The sequence below is a fragment of the Salmo salar genome, chromosome ssa23 (genome assembly GCF_905237065.1).
Source record: "Salmo salar chromosome ssa23, Ssal_v3.1, whole genome shotgun sequence".
Lineage (NCBI taxonomy): Eukaryota > Metazoa > Chordata > Actinopteri > Salmoniformes > Salmonidae > Salmo > Salmo salar.
The window spans coordinates 17,239,266-17,253,842 of NC_059464.1; the positions used below are offsets into that span (position 1 = coordinate 17,239,266).

The 14,577-nt window shown below is 43.9% G+C and overlaps 1 protein-coding gene across 6 annotated transcripts; it reads right to left on the reverse strand.

The window, feature by feature from the left end:
* Window positions 1-700: 700 nt before the first annotated feature.
* On the reverse strand, window positions 701-13,341 carry LOC106584160 (bromodomain testis-specific protein). 6 transcript variants are annotated; one of them, XM_014169094.2, is made up of 21 exons: window positions 13,021-13,341; window positions 9,241-9,537; window positions 8,883-9,020; window positions 8,614-8,755; window positions 8,253-8,383; window positions 7,499-7,855; window positions 7,208-7,336; window positions 6,400-6,630; window positions 6,133-6,290; window positions 5,647-5,945; window positions 5,400-5,519; window positions 5,070-5,213; window positions 3,719-3,777; window positions 3,429-3,573; window positions 2,646-3,017; window positions 2,294-2,364; window positions 1,864-1,987; window positions 1,669-1,769; window positions 1,353-1,537; window positions 903-1,185; window positions 701-793 (listed from the first exon to the last, which is right to left on the reverse strand). In XM_014169094.2, exons 2-21 carry the CDS (start codon window positions 9,439-9,441, stop codon window positions 725-727), a joined length of 3,459 nt encoding a protein of 1,152 aa, XP_014024569.2. In that variant the 5' UTR covers window positions 9,442-9,537; window positions 13,021-13,341; the 3' UTR covers window positions 701-724. The 6 variants fall into 6 exon arrangements, with proteins under 6 accessions (XP_014024569.2, XP_014024571.2, XP_014024570.2 ...); XM_014169096.2 differs by lacking the exon at window positions 13,021-13,341 and adding an exon at window positions 12,624-13,001 and having other exon boundaries at window positions 2,646-2,813; XM_014169095.2 differs by lacking the exon at window positions 13,021-13,341 and adding an exon at window positions 12,624-13,001 and having other exon boundaries at window positions 1,864-1,984.
* Window positions 13,342-14,577: the final 1,236 nt, after the last annotated feature.

Below are 14,577 nucleotides of genomic sequence, written 5' to 3' on the forward strand. Positions count from 1 at the left end.
TGGACAACAAAGTGAAGGAAAAGCAGCCAACAAGTGCTCAGCATATGTGGGAACTCCTTCAAGACTTCTGGAAAAGTATTCCTCGTGAAGCTGGTTGAGAGAACGCCAAGAGTGTACAAAGCTGTCATCAAGGCAAAGGGTGGCTACTTTGAAGAATCTCATATTTTGATTTATTTAACACTTTTTTGGTTACATGATTCCATTTGTGTTATTTCATAGTTTTGATGTCTTCACTATTATTCTACAATGTAGAAAATAGTAAAAATAAAGAAAAACCCTTGAATGAGTAGGTGTCCAAACTTTTGACTGGTACTGTATATTCTTTGCAATATCAATATTTTACAGCAATATCAATATTTTACAGCACCCATTATGTCATGTTAGGTTGCCATGCGACAGTACAAGCTTCTCCTGTTAAGGATAATAATAGCCTGCATCCCAAATTGCACTCTATTCCATTTTTTGGGGGGCTATTATGTTTGACCAGGGCCAATCAGGCCCAAAAATAGTGCACTATATAGGGGATAGGATGTAATTTGGGACACAGCCTTAATGACCCGTTTCTGTCATCTAGATGCAGCGTGGTTGGTTCAGACAGCCAGTGCCTGGAGGGAGAGAAGGAACCTAGGGTGTCGTTTACTAAAACAACAAGCTCTATTATTTATTGTCTAACAACAGAAGACAGACGTCAGTCACCAGCTGCATGGTCTACTGCCATTTTATTTTAGTCCAGGTTCTTCTCAAATGTTGCCATGATGTCACTCTGCATTGTCATGTCAATGACACCAGACATCTGAGGGAGAAAAAGGTAAGACGTTTTATTACAGTCTGGATAGAACTACAACAAGGAACAGAAGAATGACCGGCACAATACAAGACAAACGTGAAGGAAAGGAACGTACAGCCTCTCGTCTGCGTCGCTCCTGTTCTCTCCTGCGGGCCATCTCCCTTTCTCCGTCTACAGAGGTCTGGGGAGTGAAGGGCGGAGGTGGGGTTGAGGCAGCCGCTGGAGGCTCCTCTTTCAGGGCCTCCGGAGCTTTAGGAGGCTGAGGCTCCACGATGGCCTCTGTCGGCAGGGGGATCTCTGCTGGCTCTGGCGCCGGAGTTCTACATGGCAGGTGCTCTGGTTCCGCAGCTCTAGGTGGCACGGGTACTGCCACTGGCGACGATACTAGCATGGTCAGGCTGAAAACACAACACTTTTAGCTGGCTCATCAGGTACCACTCATTAATAGAGATCTACTTTATTGGAGGAGTTTGGGTGAAGCAGCATTACCTACAAGATACACAACTGGTAAGAAAAGACAAAAACAAAAAGATTTAAAAAAATAATTGGCTAGATGAATAAGTACCTGCTCTTCCCCGAAGCCTTCATCTGCGTCCTCTTTAGAATAAGAGCTCTCTCTCGCTCCTCCTTCTCAATGGCTGCCCTGCGGAACTTATCAAAGCTCTCCTTTGAAGACTTCACCGTGGAGGGAGTGGAAATGGCCATCTTCCCCAAACTAGCCCAGGAGTCTGCGTTCTTCAGGACAATATTCTACACAGGATAGTTTCACAAATCAAGTGTCACATTTTTTTGACAAATACAAATGCTTCCGATGGGCATGCATACAGTATATTTCAAGTAATTCATCGTGCTAGTGCTATGTTTCAGTTACATTAGCTTACCTTTTTGGCGGGTGTGTTTTTTCCATCTGCAGTGGGTTTATTAGCTGGATGAGAGAGGCTGGTGTTTCCACCATTAAACACACTGTCAGAGTGTCTGGGATCTGGGGAGGTAGAGAAAATATATTCAGTCCATTAAAAAGATGTCTGCAAATAAATTCCAAAAACATTTCCACACCCACACACAGTTCTGCTTACAAGGCTGTTTCTGCAGAATCCTGGAGTGGGTCTCCCCCAGTGCTTCAGAGGGCCTCCTGTCATCCTTCACAGGCTGTAATGGGCTGTCTTGTAGAGGGGACAACAGCACTGGGCACGGCTTCTGCTACCGCAAAGTGAGATTTAGAGTATTATACCTCCATTACCACTTCCAGGGCTAAGGCCAATGCTATTTCACACAATCAAACCGGCTGTCTCCACCCCTGAAAGATTTGGCCAATGAAAAACATTTCAATTGCAACAGAAAGCACTCCGTAGACCTGTATCGATTCTAATTAAATTACCTTCAAAGAAAATATACCAATCAACTCTCTTGCAATATTAATAAATGCCAAGAACGGAGACATTTATTTAAAGTGTTTTAATCTAACGTCACAATTCATCCATCAACAACAGGAAGATGAGAGCATACCTCATATCTGCCATCAGCAGCCTGTAGTAAAACTGCAGGAGAGGTCAGAGGGGTCAGCAGCGCAGACAGACCTGATGGACGGGAGAAAAACAGAGCAGGGCTTTATTCTCCACACAGACAGAACAAACACTATGGATGTAAGCCGGCAGGCAGGCAGTTGAGGAGCAGGATGAGACACGCAGCCAGGGCTACAGCGATGGTGATATGGCATCTAACACTGCAAACAATGAGACAAAACATCTACAGGCGACACACAGACCGTACCAGCTATGGGTTGAGAAGCATGCAGCACGCAGTGGAGGGGACATGCTAAAAGCTAGGGGGGATGCTAAGCTGACTGAAGAGCCCTTACCTTCCTGTTGTGCCCTATCAGGTGGCCCGGTTTTCACCTCCTGTGTCTGGGCTAGTGATTGACACAGAGGAGAGGGGAGGAGTGCTAGAGGAGAGGGAGGGGTTTGGCGGGAACAGAGCAGGCTGAAGGGAGGTTCGTGTGGGAGTGCAGCTGGTGTGTTGAGTGGGTCTGTGGGCAGAGTAAGAGTGGGGTCACAGGAAGAAGGGGGAGTGAGAGAGGGAGTAGTCGGGCTCTCAGAGGGGGGCAGGGGGTCCTGCTGTTGTTGGGGCTGACTGTCAGTGATCTGCAGTGGGGCCACCATGTTTTTGCGAGGTAGTGGTGCTGCTTTGGCACTTGGTCTTGAAGGCTGTGGAGGCAGGCGGTTGTGTAAGGCTGAGAGTGGAAGGAAGGAAAGGGGGAGATTCAAGAGAAATAGTGAGTAAATGTTGTAGGCTTCTGTCCCTAATCGGACCTCCTGATTAAACTAAACATCCCATGAGACAGAGCAACACGGCCCAGAGAAATGACCAGGCACTTATCTCTAATCCAAACAATACAAGCTTCTCATTATGTGATTTCCACAAGGGTCTCAGTCAAGTCTTAGACTTTCCATGGGCTTAAAACCTGCTGTTTTACAGGGGAAATTGTATTTCCATAGCTAGGGCTGACACTACGGATTTGTCAACAAACTCTAAAAATGTAATAATCAAAAGACAGTGTTACAGAACTTGGCATGGTTGTCCATTGTGTTTCTTTATAGCCAACACACTAACACAGAATGTGAAGGCAACAAACATTGGCTACCTGGGGGAGATGCGAGTAGCTCTAGAGGCAGGTCTTTTGTTACTACTGCCGGGACTAGCGAGGCAGAGGCAGGTGGGGGCTGGCTGGTCTGGAGAGAGGACTCCGACAATGGGTGTTTCTTAGCAGATTTCTTCTTTTTGGAATTCTGTTTGATGGGGGGGGGGGGGAATGGCTTACAATTTATAATGAAAACACTGTGGGTTCCAAGTATATTAATCCAAATATAAGGTATAACCCATGTGAACTAGACCACTGGGTTAGAGGAAGTAGGGGCCATGTTAGATATTTACCTTGGTCTTCAACTTGTGCGGAGTGTCTTTGCAATTCTTTTTCTTCTTAGATTTCTTTACTGAAAGACATGCGCAATAGTAATTCAATTTATCCACAGTTGGATAAATGGAGAATAAATAAAAGCATCTTTACTTACCTTTAAATAATACTAAAAACAATTCCACTGATCTACTCTGAAATCACTACTTTCATACAGTTTTCAGTAAAAGCTAAAGTTGTGGTTGCAAGCGAATGTGTCTAGTAGGATTGAGCTGTTTGACGATGCGATACAAATTCAAAGAAAAACACAGTTTAACCGTAAAATGTAAAATTGTCTATCAAAATGTATTTATTTCAAACTCTAGGTGTTGACCACCAAGACACATATGTTTAAAATTCTACTCATATTAGGTACAAATGGAACAAAACAAACAAACATTTGCCATGGCTACAAAATGAAACTGTGTAGGACAAATCCTACTCCATCAAGCTCTGCATTAGCGTTACAATCTGTCGAGTACTTCAAATACAAATCTGATGTACGTGTATTATGCTTATATTGCTCCATACAAAATCTCGCAAATACCAAAAAAACAACAACAAAAAAACTGAGTACAATCAATTGGTGAACAGGGATGAGTGCCGCTGTCTAAAGTGAGGACCAGCTTTGACTCTGCAACGGTTCAGAGAGCATGGAGGGTGAGATGAGAGGGGGGTTGAAGGGTATTGTAATGCTGTCTGGTACTTCTCTAACCGTATTCATCTGATTTTTGCGATGTTTCTAGAAGATATATAACGGTAGGAGAGTAAATAAGATCTTTGGCTTATAAATAGCACTTGGCCTGTATGGGCTGTTTTTAATAACTTGTCCCCATTCTTAATTTACTTCAGATTTGCACGGCAGCAGTCTGGTGCCCGCTGGATAAATGACATTTGGCACAGAAGGCTGGCTGGCCTCATTTCAAACTAAGCACCGTTTGTTTGCACTAAAACAATAACATACAAATAAATACAGCACCGTAATAATCAAAAGATAGACTTTTGTGACAGAGTTCACTGCTTTCTGTAGTACAGACTAAGTGCACAAATAAATAAATAAATAAAATTAAAAAAACACCCATTGAACGAACATACAAAAACATGAAACGATAACACAATTGAATATTTCTTCAAGTATTTTGGTTTTGCCAGCAGGTGAAAAGGTTCTGTGCTACAGAGGCTAGAGTCCAGGTGAGTATTTAGCCGTATCTTTTTCTCTCACTCCATTAGGTGTACAGCGAGTGGGGGAGGTGGGGAGGGTGTGCCCTTGCAGGAAAGCGAGGTGGGTATGTGGGGGGGGGGTAGTGCTTAGTGCTGAGGAGAACAGCTAACCTGATTCAGAGTCACTGCTATCAGAAGTGCTAGAATCACTACTACTGCTGGAGCGGTCAGAGCCAGAGGAGGAAGAGCTGCTGCTCTCACTGAGACGGGACGGCCGGGCCAAGTCTGGGACAGGAGGAGCTATAGGGGGCTCATCTGGAGGGAAACAGGGACAATGGTCACGTGTAGGACAATAGAGAGAAAGACAGACTTGCACTGCACAATTGTGTTACTCACTATTGGACAGCAGAGAGAAAACAGAAGAACCCGTTTCCCCCGGACAACAAGGCCCCTAAGTCAGACATACTGGTCCTTACTACCACAGCTTCAGAGTTCACTTACTTGTTGCCTTTTTCTTCTTGGCCAGTGAGCTCGGCTCATCAGTAATACACTGGCGAGGTTTCTCTGCATCCTGCTCCTTCACAGTCTGCATCTCTCCTTTGGCTTTCACCAGCTTATTCACTGGAAGAATAGGGGAAATAATGACATTTGAGCCTAGTAAAGTCCTTGGTCAGGAGTACAGAGATGCATGTGCAATGACCAACCCGCAAGGAACAAAGAACGGAAGGTGTGTACTGCAACGACTCACGGCTGGGTTTCTTGGGCCGTTTCCTGAAGCAGGTCGTGACGAAGCTCTCCAGGGCCCTGAGTGTGGAGGGCTTGAGGGTCTCAAAGTCGATCTCCATCTCCTCAGGGTTGGCGTCTCGGAGCGAGGCCTCCCTGGCCTGGATGATATTCACCACCTTGCCCAGCTTGTCCCCCGGCAGCTTGTTGATGTCCAGGCTCAGCTGCCTCTTCTCACCGTACAACATGGGCACCGCCAGCACCTCGTCCTCCTCAGACTCATAGGGCACCACAGGGAGAGCCATCTTCCTCCTCTTGCCGTGCCTTTAGAGAGGTAAAAAGACATTCAGGAACACTTTGTAGGACAATGAAAGTTAGTAAAATAATAAGAGGCCACTGGCAACACGAAAGTAAATCCTTTGAATTGGTTAAAAAAAATAAAAAAAGAGGTTCCACTGGGGAGGGAGATTACAATTTTTTTTTAATCATCAACAACGACTTGGTCACTTACACAGCTGGCATGCCCTTGTTAATGCACTTCTTCTGTACTTTGGGTTTTCTCAAGTCTTCATGCTTCGGTCTTCTACGCGCTTCCTTTTTTCTTCTCTCCTTTGGTTTGAGCAGGGGCTCCTGGGTGAGTCTCTGCAGCTGATCGTGCACCGCTTTCAACTGAGGAGAAGAAGAGCGGAGGGGGCATCAGTTAGATACACAGTAGTAGGTAAGAGAACAGTGACGTCAGCATGGCCAGGTACAATGACAGAAGCAGGTGACGGCATACCTGTTCCTCTAGTTTAGCCAACCGTAGAGCTCTGGCCTCTTCTTCCTCCTCAGAGTCTGAGGAGGACTCTGATTCCGAGGAGCTCTCGCCAGTACTGCTGCCTGTGCTGGAGGAGCTCTCAGGCCCATCTCCTCTCCCTCTCTTGTCCCTGTGGTGACCATGGTGTCCTGGACCACCCGCCCTCCTCACTGGCTCGTCTGGAAGCTTCAGCCAGCGATCCTCAAACACATCCTGGTGGGTAGGGCCACAATTCATCTAGTCAAACATTCTCACCAACCATCCATCTTCATATTCAGGGATGCAAACTGGTGACTTTTTTTGTTCTGCACTGTAACACATGAAGAATGCGTGTGAAGTGCAAGAAAATGTGCTCATTTTCAGAGTAGTGTTGTCCTAAAACCAACATTCGACTAATGAAGTGATACCAAGCAATATCACAGTACAGAGTAGTATCGTGACACATTCATGTCTGCACACCCCAGCACGCCATCACACCTTAATATCATTTTAAAACTGGAGATGCGCAGAAAGAGAGGACAGAGAGAAGCAGGCGTGAGCAATGGTTGGAGGGGATGCAGCTGGCTGATCACAGCTGTCACACGTGACATTGGATAGAGCACATATCTAACATCACGGTCTGAATTCTACATGAGAAAGACATCCCCCTTCCTTCAGATCTACACGATTCACGTGGATGGCCCATTTTGAGATCAAATGCATGCCTGCATATTGTAATATCGTTATTGCATTGCAATTCATTTAGACAACTTCTACAGACAAGACTGGTTGAAAACACGGGCAATCATACCTGGAATTTTCTTGCCATAATAACAACCTCATGGGTGGGTGGGTTGTATTTGTAACAGTTGGAGAACATGAGTCTGAAATCAGCAGCAAAATCCTGGGCATCCATGTATTCCCGTTCAACCATTTTTTTCTGTGAAAAAACACGTACGTCTTCAGTATCATCACAAATACGGTAATCTTCAATAGTGAGAGAGAACAAGGGACAAGATATAGATTGGCCAATGTAACCCTAGCAGATACTAAGTGGCCTCTCTCGTTCCAACACAAGTTTAGTGTAACACGGCCATCTAACCCGTATGGTGCCCAGGTCCATGGGCTGCATGATGATGTCGTGGTAGTCGTGTAGACCCAGGGCCTCCGTATCCACCGGCTTGTAGAAGGGCCAGGTGTAGGCCGCGTGCCTCTTGGTGAACATCTCCTTCAGGATGCAGTTACAGAAGCGGAGCTGATCCGAGAGCTTACTATTCTGGCTCTGATGGTAATCAGGCAGGTCTTTCCTGGGGGGTTTGATGGGCCGACCGCTGCCCCGCCTGGAGAACAGCTTACAGGGCGTTGAGCCGTAGACGACGGGGGACGCCTCGCAGCTGGCGATCGGAGAAGAGGCTGTCGGCGTGGTGGCGTGTGCTTTTCTCTTCACACCCTCCTTGATCTGAAACGATGTGAACACAACAGAGAAGGGTAGAAATGCAATCACAAAATACAGACTAAACCGTTTGCACAAACTTCAAAAGGTGATGTTTATGTGGCATGTTTAAGTATTATAGAAGTTAAATCTCCGCTGTTGAAAATAAAATGTGAGATAATGTATAAATCATTTTTATAGTGGAGCTCTAGTATATAAATTGCCTGGCTGGGCTGATGAGACAGTGGATTGTGCAGTCAGAAGGAACAGAGTAAACAGGCATTTTAACGTCATAGATTTAGCTGGTGGTAACTTGTAGAATAGACACAGGCTGGAAAGCAGTTTTAACCAAATCGGCATTGAGGATTAGAACCACCCGTTGTATAAAGTACATATAGTGAGGTAATTGTGAAGAGGTACTGACTTTGGCTGCTATCTGAGAGGAGAGCTGCGCAGCAGGGGGGATGGTGTGGTGGGCCTCAAGAGGGATGACTGTCACCGTCTGCTGGAACACCACCTCAGACACAGGGGACTGGGGCCTCAGCTTTATCATGCCTACAAAGAGGACATTAAGAAGTCAGAATGTAGTCATTGGAATACATGAAAGACAGTACAGTTGCATCCCAAACGACAACCTATTCCCTTTTATAGTGCACTACTTTTGACCAGAGCCCAATGGCCCTGGTCAAAAGTAGTGCACTATAAAAGGGAATAGGGTGCCACCCATTTGGGACGCATACAATGTTTGTGTAAGATTAAGCCGCTGGACAAGCTGTGTAGCTTACCAGCAGAGGACTTCCTCCCACCCTTCACTGGGGTCTTGGTTGTGATAGCAGATATCTCAGTCTCCTCCTGGGGCATCTCAGCCACTCTCTGTAGGAAGATCTTCTCCAAGGCCTGGGCCATCAGAACTATGTCATCTCCAGGCTGAAAACATGTTGAATAACAATTATTGAGCATTCATTGAATGGGAGACTATGTAGGCCGACACCATGTGTGTGGTGAGTGAATACAATATGATTATGACATTTCAACGTTTTTTTTTCTCCTTTACCCGATTATATACATAGCAGTTGGTGAACAGTTTGTTGAAGTCTTCTATGCATTCCATCGCTTTCCAGTAATAATTATTCTGAAGACGCTTCTTGATGGTGCTCAAGTCCATTGGCGTCTTGATAATTGTATAGTAATCCTAAAAATAGAGAGACAACAGGAAAATCATTCAAAAGAGGTTGTGATGAATGTGCATGGAGGAAATGTAAAAAATAAACAAGTACTAAAATGAAAAACATTTGATAATTACATTTAGCAGATGCGCTTATCTAGTGCAACTTATAGTCAGTGCATTCAACTTAGTTAAGTAGGGAAAAAACCCATATCAGTCATTGCAAGTAACAAAAAGTGATACTTACTGGAATGTGCAGTCCGACAGCATCCACAGGCGTCCTGAAAGGCCAGGAGAAGTTGTGTCTCCACAGGGCCTTGACCACCACCTTCTCCAGGTACTGCAGCTGGTTTGTGATGCGGCCGGGCTTCTTGGGATTGTTGAACTCCGGGGGAGGAGGGTTCACACCTCCCACCACAGACATCGGGGGACATACGGCGTCTGTCATCGTGGTGCAGTCCGAAGGTCGGTAGACACGGGGTAGGAGTTCAGAGCGGCACTTGTTTCCTGTAGCTCAGCTCTCACACATATTCCTCCAAGAACACTGAAAGAGAGGGGTGGTTTTGAGCAAGGATGTTTTTTTCCCCTCCCCGCACTAAATAACTGCACAATTGTGTGACAAAAAAAATGTCACACTGCCATGCGAGTTGCTGAACTGACTGTTTAATTAGCACAGGAAGGCTTTTGCTCTGAAAGTCCAATAGGTCAGTGGTTTTAAAACCTCTCCTCTGGGACCCCCACCTGTTCATGCATTTGATCTATTCCAGAGCTAGCACACCTGATTCAACTAATTATCAAGCCCTTGAGTAAGTGAATCAGGCGAGCTAGTTCAGCGCTACAACAAAATTGTCTAGGGATCCCCAAGGAAAGTTGAGAACCGCTGCAATAGGTAAACTAGTCACTGCCATATCGTACACCAGTGTGTGTCCACAACAAAAAAAAAATATCTAAAATATAACATTACTACAAAAAGCAACCAATTTAAAGCTGCAACCTTTTGGACAATCCAACCAAATTCACATAGAAAAGTGTGTTGTAGATCCATTGTGATCATTGAAAGCAAGTCTTTTTTATTTATTTTACCTTTATATAACTAGGCAAGTCAGTAAGAACAATTTATTTTCAATGACGGCCTAGGAACAGTGGGTTAACTGCATGTCATGGGGCAGAATGACAGTTTTGTACCTTGTCAGCTCTGGGATTTGAACTTGCAACCTTTCTGTTATTAGTCCAACGCTCTAACCACTAGGCTACCCTGCCGCCCCAAGTCTAAGGAGCAGTAGATCTGATCTATTTCTATGCTTCCTTTTACTTTTGGTTTAGTACACCAGCGGTTTCGACAGTACAATGATTCTCTACACTACACTTGCTGGTTTTGTCACAAACTGAAATTAGGCAAACTATTAGAATTTTAGCAACCAGGAAATGGCGGAGCGATTTCTGCATCTGGCATCTTTAACCTTATGCACTTCAGAACTGCTGGTTTCTACTGCCATCTACTGGAACAATGTATTGTTGGCCACAGTCAACATTACAATTCTGGTGTCCAATGTGGCATCTAAAGCGCCAAACTCGCTTACCTCATATCTGTCAGAGGAACATGGCTTGATAAACAAGACCGGAAATAGTTTGACCAATTCTCCTATCAAATCCCTGCAAAGCACCTGTGAGCTGCGCTTTCCTCGCTACCATCAACTAAAACAGATAAATTAGTTTTATTAAAAGTATGGTTGTATCAATTGACACAAAGCATGCGAACTGATGAACTTCGAAACAATGTTTTCAGTCAAACATTTTTTGCAATTAGTTACACTCAAGAAGCAACTTTCTAGGCATCAACCCATGAAAATGCATTAGGCCCATTTTCTCTTCAGTGTCCCAAAAGTAGAAAATAGTCACTAAGTTCAAGGTTCTGCTTCACAGTACCAACATTATATTCCAGGACAATCGCTACTACATCTTTTTATGATGGGTCAACCCCTTGGTATTCCATTCAGAACATCTTCATAAAATACATAAGTTACTTGCATAACATATGAACAAACTACATGGTCTATAATAAAGGTCAACTATAGGCTCCATCTCACTGGGAATGCCCAGTCAGTTAAAGACAAGGTTTCAGGCTTAGGCCATTTACTGTAACTTAAAGCAGTGAAATTCAAACTAGGTGACAGCTCACACACACAAAAAAAATTGTGCTGGCACAGATGGATGCCTTTGTCACCTACTTACCCCATCAAGAATATTACTATCTTCAAAGTGCGTATTCAATTAGCTCGGACTTTTGCCGATACCCAATCAAAGAATTTACATTACAAGTTATATTGATCTTTCTAGGCAGTTTATTTTCATTAAATACATTGGATTGTTACAGAGAAACCATAATTTTCCCTACCAAAGGACAACATACAAAACCAGTATCAAAGAAAACAAACATTCATAACAAAACTCAAATCAGTTTCCAATTAACGTTACGTAATATAAGCGGTAGTATCTTATTTAAGAAATATACACGACACTAATATTGAACAAAACATTTGAGGTGTGAAAGTCAAGGAGTGAATGTAAAAGAAACAAAAATATCATTGTTTTATTTACTAGAACCTAATGTTACACATTAATGGGTGCATTACATGCGATTTGTGATGGATGGTAAGGGTGTGTGTCATTATTAAAAGCTGTTTACTCGTCCGTGCTATCCGGGGTACTTTGAGACGTCCCTACCCACTGAAGTCGCAATGCACAATGGTTAAGGTATGGGTTATGGTTGGAAAGTACCTGGTGCCAGATGAGGCATGTATTATCACTATAAATGTTGCCATCACTAGCAGCACAATATCACCAAGTAAAATTCTGAGTATGTCCTTCACTTAGCTAATGTAGGTAATAACAAAGGTTAGGGTATGGACGTCCCAAGGATCCCTGATAGGACCGAAAAACAATGCGTCACTTTGCCATTTCTGACTGCCGATTGCCTGCCCTCTACTGGTAGACATGATAGTAACTAGTTAGCTGGCATCGTTAGCCATCAAGCGAGAAGGGGGATGGGGGGGGGGTGTAATTTAATACAAATAAAGCTAGTAACATATCTACTATAGCTAGCAAGACGGCTACAACGATCAGACCAGTTAACGTTAGTATGCTAGTTAACAATCGTTAGTTCTTTAGTTCGTTTGCGCCCATCGTCGGTCAACTCTACGCTTGAATGATGCATTCAACGTGGTCGACCAAAATGTGGTGGCCAGTAGCGCGTGAACTAGAAAATGTTAGCCTAGATTAGCAAGATAGCTGACGCGGAATTCGTACCAAAACACGAACGCTTTTCCCAGCCAACATCAAATTCTACATCAGATTATTGCACCGAATGTGACACAAGCGAACCTTAACTACTACTGTATAACTTTATAGCTAACGTTAGTTAAAAATGTTAGCTAGCTAGTTTGACGGACCAAATGGTGACAGGAAATGATCTGTGTCTAAAGGCCACCACACAAAAAGTAGGTCAACCTCTCAAATGAAACAGCTCCCCCCCACACACCTTCCGTTTCAATGGTATGAGATACAATAAAGTAACCAGCTGATTGAATGCAATGTGTTGGATATTGATCCCTCAACTCTTTACACATTTACCTTTCCGTCTCTGGCACAACAAGATTGTTTTTACTGCCGAACTGAGACAGACGCTCTTTGCCGACCGTGTTCTGCTGGAAGGATGCCCAATGAGACTGTCGCAGATGATGCGGTGGATAAAAACGGTGCAATTTTTTTAGCCTTTTAACGAATAAAAACACAATACAAGGTTTAAACAATATTAAGTACGTTGAAAACGAGTCTTCAATGGCGGACGTCTCTATGGGCAACCGCCTCATATTTATACGCTTCAGTTCAGAAGTCGATCGGTGATTGGTCAAACCAGTTCACGTGCTACATTCAGTTCTTGATTTATTCTATAGCGTGGGACAGGATTTAGTTTTACTTAAACACAAATATCCTAGTAACGTCAAACATCGGTTCACCATAAGCTCACCGACATTCGTGTCCTTTTTTCGATGTAGTAACCTAGATAGTTTGACAGCTACAGAGGCATTCGCAAAAAAACCAATCACGGGTAACCCAGGGTATTTTTCAAAATGCAACACAACTGGTCAATCCACATCACATGACCATTCTAGAACCTTCGGTTGATGTGTGAGTAGGACATGTCCGCTAAACAATCAATTTCTTTCGAACATTATACAAAAATGCGTTTCTAAGCCCTGTTTCATCGATATGGTGCCCGTCCTAAAGAAAGCGTTCAACCAAACGGTGTAGTTCAGCTGAGAAATATGTTGGAAAAGCTTTTCGAGTGGGGTTAGTGAATTCCGTCAAAATACGCATGCGTACTCTTTGGCTCTGCGATTGGCTCAGCAATTGGATCTTAACTGACGTCATGTCTAGCCATGTTGTTAGCCCAGCTGACATATAATTGATTTGTGCTCAGTGGTAAGATGCTGTCCAAGAGTTGATGATTTAGATTCCAAACTTCTCTGATACTTTTCTGTCGTCGTGGGAGGGATATGGTAAACCAGCCGCTCAACTTGAGTGGCAGTCTGTGCTGTCATTCATTATATGCCAAACATTGTTACAGTAACCACGTTTCCATTCTAGGTTTTTATGTGAGGAAAAAATCACGACAGCTGTGATGGAAACAGGAAGTTTCAGTTCAGTTTTATAAATGCTGACGGATAATTTGTTCGTTCAAAGGTGGGATCTTTTTGTGTTGGTAAAATGAATAATGGAGAACTGGTGGTGGAAACGCCATATGTGCGCAAAATATTGGTTTAAAAACCGTCATATGGAAGTAAACTTGGGAGTCATGATGATATGGTGTGGTCCTCCCACTACGACTTGTGACAACATGCAGTTTATCAGGCTACAGATGAAATAATTTGATGAAGCCCGCTGTTTGGTGAAACTGAGAAGACATTGACAGTCGTTTTGAGTTTTGAAGTAGGGTCTTTACCTGATAACGGCATGATGTGATATGTCGGCTGAGTTATCCAATGAGAGCCTTTGTGCAGAACCCACTAAGGTGTTTCAGATGTCAAGTGTTGAAGCAGTGTGTAGGAGGGAAATTCCCGAGATGTGATAATTGTGTGGGAGGACATGGGACATAGGAATGTGTTGTATCGGTGGGAAAAAAAATGGTCTATGTGGGGATGCTCATGTTGCTGGGGATCAGAACTTTCCGGTGCAAGAGAGACCGGTTGAAATTGCCAGGGTCAGAGTAGAACAGAAGGTGTCATTCAACCTCCAGCTGCGTACCCCCTCTAGCACAAGGGTCAGCGCACTCTCAAATGTAGTTTTTTTGCCATCATTGTAAGCCTGCCACACACACACTTTACATTTACGTCATTTAGCAGACGCTCTTATCCAGAGCGACTACAAATTGGTGCATTCACCTTATGATATCCAGTGGAACAACCACTTTACAATAGTACATCTATATCTTTTTTTTGGGGGGGTTTAGAAGGATTACTATATCCTATCCCAGGTATTCCTTAAAGAGGTGGGGTTTCAGGTGTCTACGGAAGGTGGTGATTGA